Source organism: Scyliorhinus torazame, chromosome 24, assembly GCF_047496885.1.
Source record: "Scyliorhinus torazame isolate Kashiwa2021f chromosome 24, sScyTor2.1, whole genome shotgun sequence".
Taxonomy (NCBI): domain Eukaryota; kingdom Metazoa; phylum Chordata; class Chondrichthyes; order Carcharhiniformes; family Scyliorhinidae; genus Scyliorhinus; species Scyliorhinus torazame.
In genome coordinates, this window is record NC_092730.1 from 22,266,974 (window position 1) to 22,288,498 (window position 21,525).

General features: G+C 54.4%; 1 protein-coding gene across 1 annotated transcript in view; it reads right to left on the reverse strand.

Annotated features, from left to right (window-relative positions):
• The window catches only part of atg2a (autophagy related 2A), a 152,492-nt gene that overhangs the window by 79,583 nt on the left and 51,384 nt on the right, over nt 1-21,525 (reverse strand). Inside the window, exons 9-10 of the mRNA XM_072489455.1 lie at nt 17,078-17,148; nt 14,663-14,739 (exon numbers count right to left, since the gene is read on the reverse strand). Of these exons, the coding sequence (XP_072345556.1) occupies nt 14,663-14,739; nt 17,078-17,148 (148 nt within the window). The remainder of the gene's footprint in view (nt 1-14,662; nt 14,740-17,077; nt 17,149-21,525) is intronic.

The following is a 21,525-nucleotide window of genomic DNA, read 5'->3' on the forward strand; positions in this document are numbered from 1 at the left end:
CTAGATGCGAAAAACAGGGGGGTGGCTATATTAGTGGGGAAGCGGGTAATGTTCGAGGCAAAGACTATAGTGGCGGATAACGGGGGCAGATACGTGATGGTGAGTGGCAAACTACAGGGGGAGACGGTGGTTTTGGTAAACGTATATGCCCCGAACTGGGATGATGCCAATTTTATGAGGCGGATGCTAGGACGCATTCCGGACCTAGAGATGGGAAAGCTGATAATGGGGGGAGATTTTAATACGGTGTTGGAACCAGGGCTGGACAGGTCGAAGTCCAGGACTGGAAGGAGGCCGGCAGCAGCCAAGGTACTTAAAGATTTTATGGAGCAGATGGGAGGTGTAGACCCGTGGAGATTTAGCAGACCTAGGAGTAAGGAGTTCTCGTTTTTCTCCTATGTCCATAAAGTCTACTCGCGAATAGACTTTTTTGTGCTGGGTAGGGCATTGATCCCGAAGGTGAGGGGAACGGAGTATACGGCTATAGCCATTTCGGATCACGCTCCACACTGGGTGGACTTGGAGATAGGGGAGGAAACAGGAGGGCGCCCACCCTGGAGAATGGACATGGGACTAATGGCAGATGAGGGGGTGTGTCTAAGGGTGAGGGGGTGCATTGAAAAGTACTTGGAACTCAATGATAATGGGGAGGTCCAGGTGGGAGTGGTCTGGGAGGCGTTGAAGGCGGTGGTTAGAGGGGGGCTGATATCAATAAGGGCACATAAAGGGAAGCAGGAGAGTAAGGAACGGGAGCGGTTGCTGCAAGAACTTTTGAGGGTGGACAGACAATATGCGGAAGCACCGGAGGAGGGACTGTACAGGGAAAGGCAAAGGCTACATGTGGAATTTGACTTGCTGACTACAGGCACTGCAGAGGCACAATGGAGGAAGGCACAGGGTGTACAGTACGAATATGGGGAGAAGGCGAGCAGGTTGCTGGCACACCAATTGAGGAAAAGGGGAGCAGCGAGGGAAATAGGGGGAGTGAGGGATGAGGAAGGAGAGATGGAGCGGGGAGCGGAGAGAGTGAATGGAGTGTTCAAGACATTTTATAAAAAATTATATGAAGCTCAACCCCCGGATGGGAGGGAGAGAATGATGGGCTTCTTGGATCGGCTGGAATTTCCCAAGGTGGAAGAGCAGGAAAGGGTGGGACTGGGAGCACAGATCGAGGTAGAAGAAGTGGTGAAAGGAATTAGGAGCATGCAGGCGGGAAAGGCCCCGGGACCGGATGGATTCCCAGTCGAATTCTATAGAAAATATGTGGACTTGCTCGCCCCGGTACTGACGAGGACCTTTAATGAGGCAAAGGAAAGGGGACAACTGCCCCCGACTATGTCTGAAGCAACGATATCGCTTCTCTTAAAGAAGGAAAAGGACCCGCTACAATGCGGGTCCTATAGACCTATTTCCCTCCTAAATGTAGATGCCAAGGTCCTGGCCAAGGTAATGGCAATGAGAATAGAGGAATGTGTCCGGGGGGTGGTCCACGAGGACCAAACTGGGTTTGTGAAGGGGAGACAGCTGAACACGAATATACGGAGGTTGTTAGGGGTAATGATGATGGCCCCACCAGAGGGTGAAACGGAGATAGTAGTGGCGATGGATGCCGAGAAAGCATTTGATAGAGTGGAGTGGGATTATTTGTGGGAGGTGTTGAGGAGATTTAGTTTTGGAGAGGGGTATGTTAGATGGGTGCAGCTGTTGTATAGGGCCCCAGTGGCGAGCGTGGTCACGAATGGACGGGGATCTGCATATTTTCGGCTCCATAGAGGGACAAGGCAGGGATGCCCTCTGTCCCCATTATTGTTTGCACTGGCGATTGAGCCCCTGGCGATAGCGTTGAGGGGTTCCAAGAAGTGGAGGGGAGTACTTAGGGGAGGAGAAGAGCACCGGGTATCTTTGTATGCGGACGATTTGCTACTATACGTGGCGGACCCGGCGGAGGGGATGCCAGAAATAATGCGGATACTTGGGGAGTTTGGGGATTTTTCAGGGTATAAATTGAACATGGGAAAGAGTGAGTTGTTTGTGGTGCATCCAGGGGAGCAGAGTAGAGAAATAGAGGACCTACCGTTGAGGAAGGTAACAAGGGACTTTCGTTACCTGGGGATCCAGATAGCTAAGAATTGGGGCACATTGCATAGGTTAAATTTAACGCGGTTGGTGGAACAGATGGAGGAGGATTTCAAGAGATGGGATATGGTATCCCTGTCAATGGCAGGGAGGGTGCAGGCGGTTAAGATGGTGGTCCTCCCGAGATTCCTCTTTGTGTTTCAGTGCCTCCCGGTGGTGATTACGAAGGCTTTTTTTTTTTAAAAGGATTGAAAAGAGCATCATGGGTTTTGTGTGGGCCGGGAAGACCCCGAGAGTGAGGAAGGGATTCTTACAGCGTAGCAGGGATAGGGGGGGCTGGCACTACCGAGCCTAAGTGAGTATTATTGGGCCGCTAATATTTCAATGGTGAGTAAGTGGATGGGAGAGGAGGAGGGAGCGGCGTGGAAGAGATTAGAGAGGGCGTCCTGTAGGGGGACTAGCCTACAGGCTATGGTGACAGCCCCATTGCCGTTCTCACCGAGGAACTACACCACAAGCCCGGTGGTGGTGGCTACACTGAAGATTTGGGGACAGTGGAGACGGCATAGGGGAAAGACTGGAGCCTTGGGGGGGTCCCCGATAAGAAACAACCATAGGTTTGCCCCGGGGGGAATGGATGGGGGATATGGAATGTGGCAAAGAGCAGGAATAACGCAACTGAAAGATCTGTTTGTGGATGGGAAGTTCGCGAGTCTGGGAGCGCTGACCGAGAAATATGGGTTGCCCCAAGGGAATGCATTCAGGTATATGCAACTGAGGGCTTTTGCGAGGCAACAGGTGAGGGAATTCCCGCAGCTCCCGACACAAGAGGTGCAGGACAGAGTGATCTCAAAGACATGGGTGGGGGATGGTAAGGTGTCAGATATATATAGGGAAATGAGGGACGAAGGGGAGACTATGGTAGATGAACTAAAAGGGAAATGGGAAGAAGAGCTGGGGGAGGAGATCGAGGAGGGGCTGTGGGCAGATGCCCTAAGCAGGGTAAACTCGTCGTCCTCGTGTGCCAGGCTAAGCCTGATTCAGTTTAAGGTATTACACAGGGCACATATGACTGGAGCACGGCTCAGTAAATTTTTTGGGGTGGAGGATAGGTGTGCGAGGTGCTCGAGAAGCCCAGCGAATCATACCCATATGTTTTGGTCATGCCCGGCACTACAGGGGTTTTGAATGGGGGTGACAAAGGTGCTTTCAAAAGTAGTAGGAGTCCGGGTCGAACCAAGCTGGGGGTTGGCTATATTTGGGGTTGCACAAGAGCCGGGAGTGCAGGAGGCGAGAGAGGCCGATGTTTTGGCCTTTGAGTCCCTAGTAGCCCGGCGCAGGATATTGCTAATGTGGAAAGAAGCCAAGCCCCCGGGGGTGGAGACCTGGATAAATGACATGGCGGGGTTTATAAAGCTAGAGCAGTTTAAGTTCGTCCTAAGGGGGTCGGCTCAAGGGTTCACCAGGCGGTGGCAACCGTTCGTCGAATACCTCGCAGAAAGATAGACGGAATGGAAAAAAGAAGGCAGCAGCAGCAGCCCAGGATCGGGGGGGGGGGGGGGAGAGGAGGAACCAGAAGGACTCTCAGGGTTGTTAATATATACTGTATAGTATGTATAGGTCGTTGCTACAGATAATTATATATTGGACTGTTAAATTATATTTTTGGAGAGTGTTACTTGTGACAAGGCAGTTGCCAATTAGGGCTAGTTTTCATTTTTGTTATTTATTATTTATTCATTTTCTGTTTATAAAATAGGTCATTGTTATTTGTGTTGTTACAATGTTGTGTAAAGGATGCACAATGTACTGTGTTGGTTGACCAAAAATTTTCAATAAAATATTTAATTTAAAAAAAAGAAATTAAACGCCACAATACGAGGTGACTCGGATACTGGACAGAAACCCCAATATTTTATTTTATTTCTAATTAAACACTCTCTCAAACATACAGGAAAACGGTAAAGTCAGTGTCGCCCCAGGTGCCCAGAGAGGAGAGACCCCCCTTTGAGGGGGAGAGCTGACTGGTTTAACCCGAGGTCACCACACCTCAGGCGAGGGGCAACGCGGGGCCTTCATGAATAACCTCCGGTGCGGGGAATTGAACCCACGCTGTCGGCCTCGCTCTGCATCACGATCCAGCTGTCCTGTCCACTGAGCTAAACCAGCCCACCATACATATAGACACAGGCACATGCAGCCACATACAGACACACACACATCGACATGGACACACACATATACACGGACACACACATACACACGGACACACATACACGGACACACACATCGACATGGACACACACATATACACACGGACACACACATACACACGGACACACATACACGGACACACACATCGACATGGACACACACATATGCACGGACACACACATACACACGGACACACACATACACACGGACACACACATATACACGGACACACACATACACGGACACACACATCGACATGGACACACACATACACATGGACACACACATATACACGGACACACACATATACACGGGGGGGACACATACACGGACACACACATATACATGGACACATATACACTGACACACACACATATACACATACACATTCCCATATACACACAGACAACGGGGAGAACAAAGAACAAAGAAATGTACAGCACAGGAACAGGCCCTTCGGCCCTCCAAGCCCGTGCCGACCATACTGCCCGACTAAACTACAATCTTCTACACTTCCTGGGTCCGTATCCCTCTATTCCCATCCTATTCATGTATTTGTCAAGATGCCCCTTAAATGTCACTATCGTCCCTGCTTCCACCACCTCCTCCAGTAGCGAGTTCCAGGCACCCACTACCCTCTGCGTAAAAAACTTGCCTCGTACATCTACTCTAAACCTTGCCCCTCTCACCTTAAACCTATGCCCCCTAGTAATTGACCCCTCTACCCTGGGGAAAAGCCTCTGACTATCCACTCTGTCTCTGCCCCTCATAATTTTGTAAACCTCTATCAGGTCTCCCCTCAACCTCCTTCGTTCCAGTGAGAACAAACCGAGTTTATTCAACCGCTCCTCATAGCTAATGCCCTCCATAGCAGGCAACATTCTGGTAAATCTCTTCTGCACCCTCTCTAAAGCCTCCACATCCTTCTGGTAGTGTGGGAGGAAGAAACAAAACACTTGAGGTGGGTAAAACAGGGAAAGAGAGACTGAAAGGGAAGACAGGAAGAGGGAGAGAGACTGAAAGGGACGACAGGAAGAGGGAAGAGAGACTGAAAGGGACGACAGGAAGAGGGAAGTGAGACTGGAAGGGAGGACAGGAAGAGAGATTGAAAGGGAGGACAGGAAGAGGGACGAGAGACTGAAATAGAGGACAGGAAGACAGGAAGAGGGAAAGAGAGACTGAAAGGGACACCAGGACGAGGGAAGAGAGACTGAAAGGGACGACAGGAAGAGGGAAAGCGAGACTGAAAGGGAGGAGAGGAAGAGGGAAGAGAAACTGAAAGAGACGACAGGAAGAGGGAGAGACTGAAAGAGACGACAGGAAGAGGGAAAGAGAGATTGAAAGAGACAACAGGAAGAGGGAAAGAGAGACTGAAAGGGAGGACAGGAAGAGGGAAAGAGAGACTGAAAGGGACGACAGGAAGAGGGAAGAGAGACTGAAAGGGAGGATAGGAAGAGGGAAAGAGAGACTGAAAGGGACGACAGGAAGAGGGAAGAGAGACTGAAAGGGACGACAGGAAGAGGGAAAGAGAGACTGAAAGGGAGGATAGGAAGAGGGAAAGAGAGACTGAAAGGGAGGATAGGAAGAGGGAAAGAGAGACTGAAAGGGACGACAGGAAGAGGGAAGAGAGACTTAAAGGGGCGACAGGAAGAGGGAAAGAGAGACTGAAAGAGACAACAGGAAGAGGGAAGAGAGACTGAAAGGGACGACAGGAAGAGGGAGAGACTGAATAGGACGACAGGAAGAGGGAAAGAGAGACTGAAAGGGAGGATAGGAAGAGGGAAAGAGAGACTGAAAGGGACGACAGGAAGAGGGAAGAGAGACTGAAAGGGGCGACAGGAAGTGGGAAGAGAGACTGAAAGGGACGACAGGAAGAGGGAGAGACTGAAAAGGACGACAGGAAAAGGGAAAGAGAGACTGAAAGGGGCGACAGGAAGAGGGAAGAGAGACTGAAGGGGAGGACAGGAAGAGGGAAAGAGAGACTGAAAGCGACGACAGGAAGAGGGGAGAGAGACTGAAAGGGAGGACAGGAAGAGGGAAAGAGAGACTGAAAGAGACGACAGGAAGAGGGAAGAGAGACTGAAAGGGAGGACAGGAAGAGGGAAAGAGAGACTGAAAGGGAGGACAGGAAAAGGGAAAGAGAGACTGAAAGGGGCGACAGGAAGAGGGAAGAGAGACTGAAAGGGACGACAGGAAGAGGGAAGAAAGACTGAAAGGGAGGACAGGAAGAGGGAAGAGAGACTGAAAGGGAGGGCAGGAAGAGAGACCGAAAGGGAGGACAGGAAGAGGGAAGAAAGACTGAAAGGGAGGGCAGGAAGAGGGAAGAGAGACTGACAGGGAGGACAGGAAGAGGGAAGAGAGACTGAAAGGGACGACAGGAAGAGGGAGAGACTGAAAGGGAGGACAGGAAGAGGGAAGAGAGACTGAAAGGGAGGACAGGAAGAGGGAAGAGAGACTGAAAGGGACGACAGGAAGAGGGAAGAGAGACTGAAAGGGACGACAGGAAGAGGGAAGAGAGACTGAAAGAGAGGACAGGAAGAGGGAAGAGAGACAGAAAGGGACGACAGGAAGAGGGAAGAGAGACTGAAAGGGACGACAGGAAGAGGGAGAGACTGAAAGAGGCGACAGGAAGAGGGAAGAGAGACTGAAAGGGAGGGCAGGAAGACGGAACAGAGACTGAAAGGGAGGACAGGAAGAGGGAAGAGAGACTGAAAGAGAGGACAGGAAGAGTGAAGAGAGACTGAAAGGGAGCTCGGGGAGAGGGAAAGAGAGACTGAAAGGGAGGACAGGAAGAGGGAAGAGAGACTGAAAGGGAGGACAGGAAGACGGAAGAGAGACTGAAAGGGAGGACAGGAAGAGGGAAGAGAGACTGAAAGGGACGACAGGAAGAGTGAAGAGAGACTGAAAGGGACGACAGGAAGAGAGAAGAGAGACTGAAAGGGACGACAGGAAGAGGGAAGAGAGACTGAAAGGGAGGACAGGAAGAGGGAAGAGAGACTGAAAGAGAGGACAGGAAGAGGGAAGAGAGACTGAAAGGGACGACAGGAAGAGGGAAGAGAGACTGAAAAGGAGGACAGGAAGAGGGAAGAGAGACTGAAAGGGAGGACAGGAAGAGGGAAGAGAGACTGAAAGGGGCGACAGGAAGAGGGAAGAGAGACTGAAAGGGAGGACAGGAAGAGGGAAGAGAGACTGAAAGAGAGGACAGGAAGAGGGAAGAGAGACTGAAAGGGACGACAGGAAGAGGGAAGAGAGACTGAAAGGGAGGACAGGAAGAGGGAAGAGAGACTGAAAGGGAGGACAGGAAGAGGGAAGAGAGACTGAAAGGGGCGACAGGAAGAAGGAAGAGAGACTGAAAGGGACGACAGGAAGAGCGAGAGACTGAAAGGGACGACAGGAAGAGGGAAGAGAGACTGAAAGGGACGACAGGAAGAGCGAGAGACTGAAAGGGACGACAGGAAGAGGGAAGAGAGACTGAAAGGGGCGACAGGAAGAGGGAAGAGAGACTGAAAGGGACGACAGGAAGAGGGAAGAGAGACTGAAAGGGGCGACAGGAAGAGGGAAGAGAGACTGAAAGAGAGGACAGGAAAAGGGAAGAGAGACTGAAAGGGACGACAGGAAGAGGGAAGAGAGACTGAAAGGGACGACAGGAAGAGGGAAAGAGAGACTGAAAGAGACAACAGGAAGAGGGAAGAGAGACTGAAAGGGACGACAGGAAGAGTGAGAGACTGAAAGAGACGACAGGAAGAGGGAAGAGAGACTGAAATGGACGACAGGAAGAGGGAAGAGAGACTGAAAGAGACGACAGGAAGAGGGAAGAGAGACTGAAAGGGACGACAGGAAGAGCGAGAGACTGAAAGAGACGACAGGAAGAGGGAAGAGAGACTGAAAGGGAGGACAGGAAGAGGGAAGAGAGACTGAAATGGACGACAGGAAGAGGGAAGAGAGACTGAAAGAGACGACAGGAAGAGGGAAGAGAGACTGAAAGGGACGACAGGAAGAGGGAAGAGAGACTGAAAGGGAGCTCGGGAAGAGGGAAAGAGAGACTGAAAGGGAGGACAGGAAGAGGGAAGAGAGACTGAAAGGGACGACAGGAAGAGAGAAGAGAGACTGAAAGGGATGACGAAGAGGGAAGAGAGACTGAAAGGGACGACAGGAAGACGGAAGAGAGACTGAAAGGGACGACAGGAAGAGGGAAGAGAGACTGAAAGGGAGGTCGGGAAGACGGAAGAGAGACTGAAAGGGACGACAGGAAGAGCGAGAGACTGAAAGGGAGGACAGGAAGAGGGAAGAGAGACTGAAAGGGACGACAGGAAGTGGGAAGAGAGACTGAAATGGACGACAGGAAGAGGGAAGAGAGACTGAAAGGGACGACAGGAAGAGGGAAGAGAGACTGAAAGGGACGACAGGAAGAGGGAGAGACTGAAAGGGACGACAGGAAGACGGAAGAGAGACTGAAAGGAAGGACAGGGAGAGGGAAGAGAGACTGAAAGTGAGGACAGGAAGACGGAAGAGAGACTGAAAGGGAGGACAGGGAGAGGGAAAGAGAGACTGAAAGGAAGGACAGGGAGAGGGAAGAGAGACTGAAAGTGAGGACAGGAAGACGGAAGAGAGACTGAAAGGAAGGACAGGGAGAGGGAAGAGAGACTGAAAGTGAGGACAGGAAGACGGAAGAGAGACTGAAAGGGAGGACAGGGAGAGGGAAGAGAGACTGAAAGTGAGGACAGGAAGACGGAAGAGAGACTGAAAGGGAGGACAGGGAGAGGGAAAGAGAGACTGAAAGTGAGGACAGGAAGGCGGAAGAGAGACTGAAAGGGAGGACAGGGAGAGGGAAAGGGACTGAAAGGGACGACAGGAAGAGGCAGAGACTGAAAGGGAGGACAGGAAGAGGGAAAGAGAGACTGAAAGGGGCGACAGGAAGAAGGAAGAGAGACTGAAAGGGAGGACAGGAAAAGGGAAGCGAGACTGAAAGGGACGACAGGAAGAGGGAAGAGAGACTGAAAGGGAGGACAGGAAGAGGGAAAGTGAGACTGAAAGAGACAACAGGAAGAGGGAAGAGAGACTGAAAGGGAGGACAGGAAGAGGGAAAGAGAGACTGAAAGGGACGACAGGAAGAGGGAAGAGAGACTGAAAGGGACGACAGGAAGAGGGAAGAGAGACTGGAAGGGAGGACAGGAAGAGGGAAGAGAGATGGAAGGAAGGACAGGAAGAGGGAAGAGAGACTGAAAGGGACGACAGGAAGAGGGAGAGACTGAAAGAGACGACAGGAAGAGGGAAGAGAGACTGAAAGGGACGACAGGAAGAGGGAGAGACTGAAATAGACGACAGGAACAGGGAAGAGAGACTGAAAGAGACGACAGGAAGAGGGAAAGAGAGACTGAAAGGGACGACAGGAAGAGGGAAAGAGAGACTGAAAGAGACGACAGGAAGAGGGAGAGACTGAAAGGGACGACAGGAAGACGGAAGAGAGACTGAAAGAGAGGACAGGAAGAGGGAAAGAGAGACTGAAAGAGACAACAGGAAGAGGGAAGAGAGACTGAAAGGGAGGACAGGAAGAGGGAAGAGAGACTGAAAGGGACGACAGGAAGAGGGAAGAGAGACTGGAAGGGAGGACAGGAAGAGGGAAGAGAGACTGAAAGGGACGACAGGAAGAGGGAAGTGAGACTGAAAGGGAGGACAGGAAGAGGGAAGAGAGACTGAAAGGGACGACAGGAAGAGGGAGAGACTGAAAGGGACGACAGGAAGAGGGAAGAGAGACTGAAAGGGAGGACAGGAAGAGGGAAGAGAGACTGAAAGGGACGACAGGAAGAGGGAGAGACTGAAAGGGACGACAGGAAGAGGGAGAGACTGAAAGGGAGGACAGGAAGAGGGAGAGACTGAAAGGGACGACAGGAAGTGGGAAGAGAGACTGAAAGGGACGACAGGAAGAGGGAAGAGAGACTGAAAGGGACGACAGGAAGAGGGAAGAGAGACTGAAAGGGACGCCAGGAAGAGGGAAGAGAGACTGAAAGAGACAACAGGAAGAGGGAAGAGAGACTGAAAGGGAGGACAGGAAGAGGGAAGAGAGACTGAAAGGGAGGACAGGAAGAGGGAAGTGAGACTGAAAGGGAGGACAGGAAGAGGGAAGAGAGACTGAAAGGGACGCCAGGAAGAGGGAAGAGAGACTGAAAGAGAGGACAGGAAGAGGGAAGAGAGACTGAAAGGGACGACAGGAAGTGGGAAGAGAGACTGAAAGGGACGACAGGAAGAGGGAAAGAGAGACTGAAAGGGACGACAGGAAGAGGGAGGAGAGACTGAAAGGGGCGACAGGAAGAGGGAGAGACTGAAAGGGACGACAGGAAGAGGGAAGAGAGACTGAAAGGGGCGACAGGAAGAGGGAGAGACTGAAAGGGACGACAGGAAGAGGGAAGAGAGACTGAAAGGGGCGACAGGAAGAGGGAGAGACTGAAAGGGACGACAGGAAGAGGGAAGAGAGACTGAAAGGGGCGACAGGAAGAGCGAGAGACTGAAAGGGACGACAGGAAGAGGGAAGAGAGACTGAAAGGGGCGACAGGAAGAGGGAGAGACTGAAAGGGACGACAGGAAGAGGGAAGAGAGACTGAAAGGGACGACAGGAAGAGCGAGAGACTGAAAGGGAGGACAGGAAGAGGGAAGAGAGACTGAAAGGGACGACAGGAAGAGGGAGGAGAGACTGAAAGGGGCGACAGGAAGAGCGAGAGACTGAAAGGGACGACAGGAAGAGGGAAGAGAGACTGAAAGGGGCGACAGGAAGAGCGAGAGACTGAAAGGGACGACAGGAAGTGGGAAGAGAGACTGAAAGGGGCGACAGGAAGAGGGAGAGACTGAAAGGGACGACAGGAAGAGGGAAGAGAGACTGAAAGGGACGACAGGAAGAGGGAAGAGAGACTGAAAGGGAGGACAGGAAGAGGGAAGAGAGACTGAAAGAGAGGACAGGAAGAGGGAAGAGAGACTGACAGGGACGACAGGAAGAGGGAAGAGAGACTGAAAGGGAGGACAGGAAGAGGAAAAGAGAGACTGAAAGAGACAACAGGAAGAGGGAAGAGAGACTGAAAGGGAGGACAGGAAGAGGGAAGAGAGACTGAAAGGGAGGACAGGAAGAGGGAAGAGAGACTGAAAGGGACGACAGGAAGAGCGAGAGACTGAAAGGGACGACAGGAAGTGGGAAGAGAGACTGAAGTGGACGACAGGAAGAGGGAAGAGAGACTGAAAGAGACGACAGGAAGAGGGAAGAGAGACTGAAAGGGACGACAGGAAGAGGGAGAGACTGAAAGAGACGACAGGAAGAGGGAAGAGAGACTGAAAGGGGCGACAGGAAGAGGGAGAGACTGAAAGGGGCGACAGGAAGAGGGAAGAGAGACTGAAAGGGACGACAGGAAGAGGGAAAGAGAGACTGAAAGGGAGGACAGGAAGAGAGAAGAGAGACTGAAAGGGAGGACAGGAAGAGGGAAGAGAGACTGAAAGGGACGACAGGAAGAGGGAAGAGAGACTGAAAGGGACGACAGGAAGAGGGAAGAGAGACTGAAAGGGACGACAGGAAGAGGGAAAGAGAGACTGAAAGGGACGACAGGAAGAGGGAGAGACTGAAAAGGACGACAGGAAGAGGGAGAGACTGAGAGGGACGACAGGAAGAGCGAGAGACTGAAAAGGACGACAGGAAGAGCGAGAGACTGAAAGGGGCGACAGGAAAAGGGAAGAGAGACTGAAAGGGACGACAGGAAGAGGGAGAGACTGAAAAGGACGACAGGAAGAGGGAGAGACTGAGAGGGACGACAGGAAGAGCGAGAGACTGAAAAGGACGACAGGAAGAGCGAGAGACTGAAAGGGGCGACAGGAAAAGGGAAGAGAGACTGAAAGGGGCGACAGGAAGAAGGAAGAGAGACTGAAAGGGAGGGCAGGAAGAGGGAAGAGAGACTGAAAGGGACGACAGGAAGAGGGAAGAGAGACTGAAAGGGGCGACAGGAAGAGCGAGAGACTGAAAGGGACGACAGGAAGAGCGAGAGACTGAAAGGGACGACAGGAAGAGGGAAGAGAGACTGAAAGGGACGACAGGAAGAGGGAAGAGAGACTGAAAGGGACGACAGGAAGAGGGAAGAGAGACTGAAAGGGACGACAGGAAGAGGGAAGAGAGACTGAAAGGGAGGACAGGGAGAGGGAAGAGAGACTGAAAGGGAGGACAGGAAGAGGGAAGAGAGACTGAAAGGGACGACAGGAAGAGGGAAAGACTGAAAGGGAGGACAGGAAGAGGGAAGAGAGACTGAAAGGGACGACAGGAAGAGGGAAGAGAGACTGAAAGGGGCGACAGGAAGAGGGAAGAGAGACTGAAAGGGACGACAGGAAGAGGGAAGAGAGACTGAAAGGGACGACAGGAAGAGGGAAGAGAGACTGAAAGGGGCGACAGGAAGAGGGAAGAGAGACTGAAAGGGACGACAGGAAGAGCGAGAGACTGAAAGGGAGGACAGGAAAAGGGAAGAGAGACTGAAAGGGACGACAGGAAGAGGGAGAGACTGAAAGGGACGACAGGAAGAGGGAAGAGAGACTGAAAGGGACGACAGGAAGAGGGAAGAGAGACTGAAAGGGACGACAGGAAGAGGGAAGAGAGACTGAAAGGGACGACAGGAAGAGGGAAGAGAGACTGAAAGGGACGACAGGAAGAGGGAAGAGAGACTGAAAGGGACGACAGGAAGAGGGAAGAGAGACTGAAAGAGAGGACAGGAAGAGAGACCGAAAGGGAGGACAGGAAGAGGGACGAGAGACTGAAATAGAGGACAGGAAGACAGGAAGAGGGAAAGAGAGACTGAAAGGGAGGACAAGAGGGAGAGACTGAAAGGGACGACAGGAAGAGGGAAGAGAGACTGAAAGGGGCGACAGGAAGAGGGAAGAGAGACTGAAAGGGAGGACAGGAAGAGGGAAGAGAGACTGAAAGAGACGACAGGAAGAGGGAAGAGAGACTGAAAGGGAGGACAGGAAGAGGGAAGAGAGACTGAAAGGGGCGACAGGAAGAGGGAGAGACTGAAAGGGACGACAGGAAGAGGGAAGAGAGACTGAAAGGGAGGACAGGAAGAGGGAAGAGAGACTGAAAGGGAGGTCGGGAAGAGGGAAGAGAGACTGAAAGGGACGACAGGAAGAGGGAAGAGAGACTGAAAGGGAGGTCGGGAAGATGGAAGAGAGACTGAAAGGGGCGACAGGAAGAGGGAAGAGAGACTGAAAGGGACGACAGGAAGAGGGAAGAGAGACTGAAAGGGACGACAGGAAGAGGGAAGAGAGACTGAAAGTGACGACAGGAAGAGGGAAGAGAGACTGAAAAGGAGGTCGGGAAGAGGGAAGAGAGACTGAAAGGGAGGTCGGGAAGAGGGAAGAGAGACTGAAAGGGACGACAGGAAGAGGGAAGAGAGACTGAAAGGGAGGTCGGGAAGAGGGAAGAGAGACTGAAAGGGAGGATAGGAAGAGGGAAGAGAGACTGAAAGGGGCGACAGGAAGTGGGAAGAGAGACTGAAAGTGAGGACAGGAAGAGGGAAGAGAGACTGAAAGGGACGACAGGAAGAGGGAAGAGAGACTGAAAGGGAGGACAGGAAGAGGGAAGAGAGACTGAAAGGGACGACAGGAAGAGGGAAGAGAGACTGAAAGAGAGGGCAGGAGGACGGAAGAGAGACTGAAAGGGACGACAGGAAGAGGGAAGAGAGACTGAAAGTGAGGACAGGAAGAGGGAAGAGAGACTGAAAGGGACGACAGGAAGAGGGAAGAGAGACTGAAAGGGAGGACAGGAAGAGGGAAGAGAGACTGAAAGGGAGGATAGGAAGAGGGAAGAGAGACTGAAAGGGGCGACAGGAAGTGGGAAGAGAGACTGAAAGGGACGACAGGAAGACAGGAAGAGGGAAAGAGAGACTGAAAGGGACGACAGGAAGAGGGAAGAGAGACTGAAAGAGAGGGCAGGAAGACGGAAGAGAGACTGAAAGGGAGGACAGGAAGAGGGAAGAGAGACTGAAAGGGACGACAGGAAGAGGGAAGAGAGACTGAAAGGGACGACAGGAAGAGGGAAGAGAGACTGAAAGGGAGGACAGGAAGAGGGAAGAGAGACTGAAAGGGACGACAGGAAGAGGGAAGAGAGACTGAAAGAGAGGGCAGGAGGACGGAAGAGAGACTGAAAGGGACGACAGGAAGAGGGAAGAGAGACTGAAAGGGAGGACAGGAAGAGGGAAGAGAGACTGAAAGGACAACAGGAAGAGGGAAGAGAGACTGAGAGAGAGGACAGGAACAGGGAAGAGAGACTGAAAGGGAGGACAGGAAGAGGGAAGAGAGACTGAAAGGGAGAGGGGGAAGAGTGTTTATTTTTTCCGACTCTGAGGATGTATCTCACCAGCTTTCCTCCTGACTGTCCTTTCCACGTGGTGATTACCAGTTCCAGCAGATCCACGTCCAGCACGCACACATAATCTGGCCGGGAAGAGGAGGCACAGTGTTAGCGCAGAGCAACCGGGAATGGGCAGAGGGGTAGGGGGGCAGAAAGTGCCCGGGGGGGGGGGGGGGGGGGGGGGGGGGGAGAGAGGGCCGGGGGGGTGGGGAAGAGAGGGCCGGGGGGGGGGGGCAGAGAGGGCCCCGGGGGAGGGTGCGTGGGATAGGCGGGCTGGGAAGGTCCAGGTTTAGAGGCGGCGGGGGGGCGAGAGGGGGGAGGGGGGAGAAAGGGATCTCGGGGGGGGGGGGGGGGGTGAGGGATCGGGGGGGGGGGGGAAAGATGAGGGATCGGGGGCGGGAGGGAGAGCAGGGATCGGGGTTGGGGGTAGAGAGGAGGGATCGTGGGGGGGTTGAGAGGCAGGATCGGGGGGGGGGGTTTGGGTGGGATCGAGGGGGGTGGTGGGATCGAGGGGGGGAGGGATCGGGGGAGGGGGTTCGGGGGGGAGGGGGTTCGGGGGGGAGAGGGATCGGGGGGGAGGGGATCGGGGGGGAGGGGATCGGGGGGAGGGGATCGGGGGGGGAGGGGATCGGGGGGGGGAGGGGATTGGGGGGGGCGAGGGATTGGGGGGCGAGGGATCGGAGGAGGAAGGGATCGGGGGGGGAGGGATCGGGGGGGGAGGGATCGGGGGGGGATGGATCGGGGGGGGGATGGATCGGGGGGGGGGATGGATCGGGGGGGGGATGGATCGGGGGGGGGGATGGATCGGGGGGGGGGATGGATCGGGGGGGGGGGATGGATCGGGGGGGGGATGGATCGGGGGGGGATGGATCGGGGGGGGGATGGATCGGGGGGGGGATGGATCGGGGGGGGGGATGGATCGGGGGGGGGATGGATCGGGGGGGGGATGGATCGGGGGGGGATGGATCGGGGGGGGGGATGGATCGGGGGGGGGGATGGATCGGGGGGGGGGATGGATCGGGGGGGGGGGGAGATGGATCGGGGGGGGGATGGATCGGGGGGGGGTGGATCGGGGGGGGTGGATCGGGGGGGGGGGTGGATCGGGGGGGATGGATCGGGGGGGGGGGATGGGTCGGGGGGGGGGGGGATGGATCGGGGGGGGGGGATGGATCGGGGGGGGGGGGGGATGGATCGGGGGGGGATGGATCGGGGGGGGGGAAGAGATCGGGGGGGGGAGAGATCGGGGGGGGGATAGATCGGGGGGGGGATGGATCGCGGGGGGGGGATGGATCGCGGGGGGGGGATGGATCGCGGGGGGGGGATGGATCGGGGGGGTTTGGATCGGGGGGGTTTGGATCGGGGGGAGGGGGGGATCGTGGTGGAGGGATTCGGGGGGGTAGGGATTCGGGGGGGGATGGATCGGGGGGATGGATCGGGGGGATGGATCGGGGGGGATGGATCGGGGGGGGGGATGGATCGGGGGGGGGGATGGATCGGGGGGGGGGATGGATCGGGGGGGGGATGGATCGGGGGGGGGGGGGAGGATGGATCGGGGGGGGGGATGGATCGGGGGGGGGGGTGGATCGGGGGGGGGGGGATGGATCGGGGGGGGGGATGGATCGGGGGGGGGGATGGATCGGGGGGGGAGAGATCGGGGGGGGGATAGATCGGGGGGGGGATAGATCGGGGGGGGGGGATAGATCGGGGGGGGGGATGGATCGCGGGGGGGGATGGATCGGGGGGGGATGGATCGGGGGGGGGATGGATCGGGGGGGGATGGACCGGGGGGGTTTGGATCGGGGGGGTTTGGATCGGGGGGGTTTGGATCGGGGGGGTTTGGATCGGGGGGGGGGGGGGATCGTGGTGGAGGGATTCGGGGGGGTAGGGATTCGGGGGGGTAGGGATTCGGGGGGGTAGGGATTCGGGGGGGTAGGGATTCGGGGGGGTAGGGATTCGGGGGGGTAGGGATTCGGGGGGGTAGGGATTCGGGGGGGTAGGGATTCGGGGGGGTAGGGATTCGGGGGGGTAGGGATTCGGGGGGGTAGGGATTCGGGGGGGTAGGGATTCGGGGGGGGGAGGGATTCGGGGGGGTAGGGATTCGGGGGGGGGAGGGACCGGGGGGGGCAGAGAAGGCGGGTGGGTGGGAGGGAATGGGGTGATTATTGGAGCCGGGCAGGGTTGTGGCAAGGAGGGGAGAGGGAGAAAGCGGGGTGAGAGAGGGAGGGGAAGGAGGGGAGGAGAGCGGAGCGAGGGAGGGAGAGAAGGAGAGTAAGATGTGAAGTGAGGGGCAGCGAGGTGGAGGGAGTGAGGGCTGAATGCAGGCTGCATTGTGACCGTGCCTGGAGTCTGAGCCCCTTGTTGAACACAGAGTAAAGGGATCGAGCGGCCTTCGACCTCGAGCACGCTGGGGGCGAGCTTTACCTTTCTTCAAATCCACCGTGTCCGAGTTGCACCTGTCACACAAATAGATCGCAGAGTCGTCCAAAATAAACCTGTGGGGAGATTAGAGCAACGTCAAGGGGCGGGCGAGCTGACACCAATACACCACACACTGCAGTTACCCAGCGAGCAGGTCTCAGTGTAGAGTCTGTACAATACACCACACACTGCAGTTACCCAGCGAGCAGGCCTCAGTGTAGAGTCTGTACAATACACCACACACTGCAGTGACCCAGCGAGCAGGTCTCAGTGTACAGTCTGTACAATACACCACAAACTGCAGTTACCCAGCGAGCAGGTCTCAGTGTAGAGTCTGTACAATACACCACACACTGCAGTGACCCAGCGAGCAGGTCTCAGTGTAGAGTGTGTACAATACACCACACACTGCAGTTACCCAGCGAGCAGGTCTCAGTGTAGAGTCTGTACAATACACCACACACTGCAGTGACCCAGCGAGCAGGTCTCAGTGTAGAGTCTGTACAATACACCACACACTGCAGTTACCCAGCGAGCAGGTCTCAGTGTACAGTCTGTACAATACACCACACACTGCAGTTACCCAGGGAGCAGGCCTCAGTGTAGAGTCTGTACAATACACCACACACTGCAGTTACCCAGCGAGCAGGCCTCAGTGTAGAGTCTGTACAATACACCACACACTGCAGTTACCCAGCGAGCAGGCCTCAGTGTAGAGTCTGTACAATACACCACACACTGCAGTGACCCAGCGAGCAGGTCTCAGTGTACAGTCTGTACAATACACCACACACTGCAGTTACCCAGCGAGCAGGTCTCAGTGTAGAGTGTGTACAATACACCACACACTGCAGTTACCCAGCGAGCAGGTCTCAGTGTAGAGTCTGTACAATACACCACACACTGCAGTTACCCAGCGAGCAGGTCTCAGTGTACAGTCTGTACAATACACCACACACTGCAGTTACCCAGGGAGCAGGCCTCAGTGTAGAGTCTGTACAATACACCACACACTGCAGTTACCCAGCGAGCAGGCCTCAGTGTAGAGTCTGTACAATACACCACACACTGCAGTTACCCAGCGAGCAGGCCTCAGTGTAGAGTCTGTACAATACACCACACACTGCAGTGACCCAGCGAGCAGGTCTCAGTGTACAGTCTGTACAATACACCACACACTGCAGTTACCCAGCGAGCAGGTCTCAGTGTAGAGTCTGTACAATACACCACACACTGCAGTTACCCAGCGAGCAGGTCTCAGTGTAGAGTCTGTACAATACACCACACACTGCAGTGACCCAGCGAGCAGGTCTCAGTGTAGAGTCTGTACAATACACCACACACTGCAGTTACCCAGCGAGCAGGTCTCAGTGTAGAGTCTGTACAATACACCACACACTGCAGTGACCCAGCGAGCAGGTCTCAGTGTAGAGTCTGTACAATACACCACACACTGCAGTGACCCAGCGAGCAGGTCTCAGTGTAGAGTCTGTACAATACACCACACAATGCAGTGACCCAGCGAGCAGGTCTCAGTGTAGAGTCTGTACAATACACCACACACTGCAGTTACCCAGCGAGCAGGTCTCAGTGTAGAGTCTGTACAATACACCACACACTGCAGTTACCCAGCGAGCAGGGCTCAGTGTAGAGTCTGTACAATACACCACACACTGCAGTGACCCAGCGAGCAGGCCACAGTGTAGAGTCTGTACAATACACCACACACTGCAGTTACCCAGCGAGCAGGCCTCAGTGTAGAGTCTGTACAATACACCACACACTGCAGTTACCCAGCGAGCAGGCCACAGTGTAGAGTCTGTACAATACACCACACACTGCAGTGACCCAGCGAGCAGGCCACAGTGTAGAGTCTGTACAATACACCACACACTGCAGTGACCCAGCGAGCAGGTCTCAGTGTAGAGTGTGTACAATACACCACACACTGCAGTGACCCAGCGAGCAGGCCTCAGTGTAGAGTCTGTACAATACACCACACACTGCAGTGACCCAGCGAGCAGGCCACAGTGTAGAGTCTGTACAATACACCACACACTGCAGTGACCCAGCGAGCAGGTCTCAGTGTAGAGTCTGTACAATACACCACACACTGCAGTGACCCAGCGAGCAGGTCTCAGTGTAGAGTCTGTACAATACACCACACACTGCAGTTACCCAGCGAGCAGGCCTCAGTGTAGAGTCTGTACAATACACCACACACTGCAGTTACCCAGCGAGCAGGTCTCAGTGTAGAGTCTGTACAATACACCACACACTGCAGTTACCCAGCGAGCAGGTCTCAGTGTAGAGTCTGTACAATACACCACACACTGCAGTTACCCAGCGAGCAGGTCTCAGTGTAGAGTCTGTACAGTACACCACACACTGCAGTGACCCAGCGAGCAGGTCTCAGTGTAGAGTCTGTACAATACACCACACACTGCAGTTACCCAGCGAGCAGGTCTCAGTGTAGAGTCTGTACAATACACCACACACCGCAGTGACCCAGCGAGCAGGTCTCAGTGTAGAGTCTGTACAATACACCACACACTGCAGTGACCCAGCGAGCAGGTCTCAGTGTAGAGTCTGTACAATACACCACACACTGCAGTGACCCAGCGAGCAGGTCTCAGTGTAGAGTCTGTACAATACACCACACACTGCAGTGACCCAGCGAGCAGGTCTCAGTGTAGAGTCTGTACAATACACCACACACTGCAGTGACCCAGCGAGCAGGTCTCAGTGTAGAGTCTGTACAATACACCACACACTGCAGAGACCCAGCGAGCAGGCCTCAGTGTAGAGTCTGTACAATACACCACACAGTGCAGAGACCCAGCGAGCAGGCCTCAGCGTAGAGTCTGTACAATACACCACACACTGCAGTTACCCAGCGAGCAGGTCTCAGTGTAGAGTGTGTACAATACACCACACACTGCAGTGACCCAGCGAGCAGGTCTCAGTGTAGAGTCTGTACAATACACCACACAATGCAGTGACCCAGCGAGCAGGTCTCAGTGTAGAGTGTGTACAATACACCACACACTGCAGTGACCCAGCGAGCAGGTCTCAGTGTAGAGTCTGTACAATACACCACACACTGCAGTGACCCAGCGAGCTTGCCTCAGTGGAGAGTGTGTACAATACACCACACACTGCAGTTACCCAGCGAGCAGGCCTCAGTGTAGAGTCTGTACAATACACCACACACTGCAGAGACCCAGCGAGCAGGTCTCAGTGTAGAGTCTGTACAATACACCACACACTGCAGTGACCCAGCGAGCAGGTCTCAGTGTAGAGTGTGTACAATACACCACACACTGCAGTGACCCAGCGAGCAGGTCTCAGTGTAGAGTCTGTACAATACACCACACACTGCAGTGACCCAGGGAGCAGGTCTCAGTGTACAGTCTGTACAATACACCACACACTGCAGTGACCCAGCGAGCAGGTCTCAGTGTAGAGTGTGTACAATACACCACACACTGCAGTTACCCAGCGAGCAGGTCTCAGTGTAGAGTGTGTACAATACACCACACACTGCAGTGACCCAGCGAGCAGGTCTCAGTGTAGAGTCTGTACAATACACCACACACTGCAGTGACCCAGCGAGCAGGTCTCAGTGTAGAGTCTGTACAATACACCACACACTGCAGTGACCCAGCAAGCAGGTCTCAGTGTAGAGTCTGTACAATACACCACACACTGCAGAGACCCAGCGAGCAGGCCTCAGTGTAGAGTCTGTACAATACGCCACACACTGCAGTGACCCAGGGAGCAGGTCTCAGTGTAGTCTGTACAATACACCACACACTGCAGTTACCCAGCGAGCAGGCCTCAGTGTAAAGTCTGTACAATACACCACACACTGCAGTGACCCAGCGAGCAGGTCTCAGTGTAGAGTGTGTACAATACACCACACACTGCAGTTACCCAGCGAGCAGGCCTCAGTGTAGAGTGTGTACAATACACCACACACTGCAGTGACCCAGCGAGCAGGCCTCAGTGTAGAGTGTGTACAATACACCACACACTGCAGTTATCCAGCGAGCAGGTCTCAGTGTAGAGTCTGTACAATACACCACACACCGCAGTTACCCAGCGAGCAGGCCTCAGTGTAGTGTGTGTACAATACACCACACACTGCAGTGACCCAGCGAGCAGGTCTCAGTGTAGAGTCTGTACAATACACCACACACTGCAGTGACCCAGCGAGCAGGCCTCAGTGTAGAGTGTGTACAATACACCACACACTGCAGTTACCCAGCGAGCAGGTCTCAGTGTAGAGTCTGTACAATACACCACACACTGCAGTTACCCAGCGAGCAGGCCTCAGTGTAGAGTCTGTACAATACACCACAATCTGCAGTACTGAGGGAGTGCTGCACTGTCAGAGGGTCAGTACTGAGGGAGTGCTGCTCTGTCAGATGGTCAGTACTGAGGGAGTG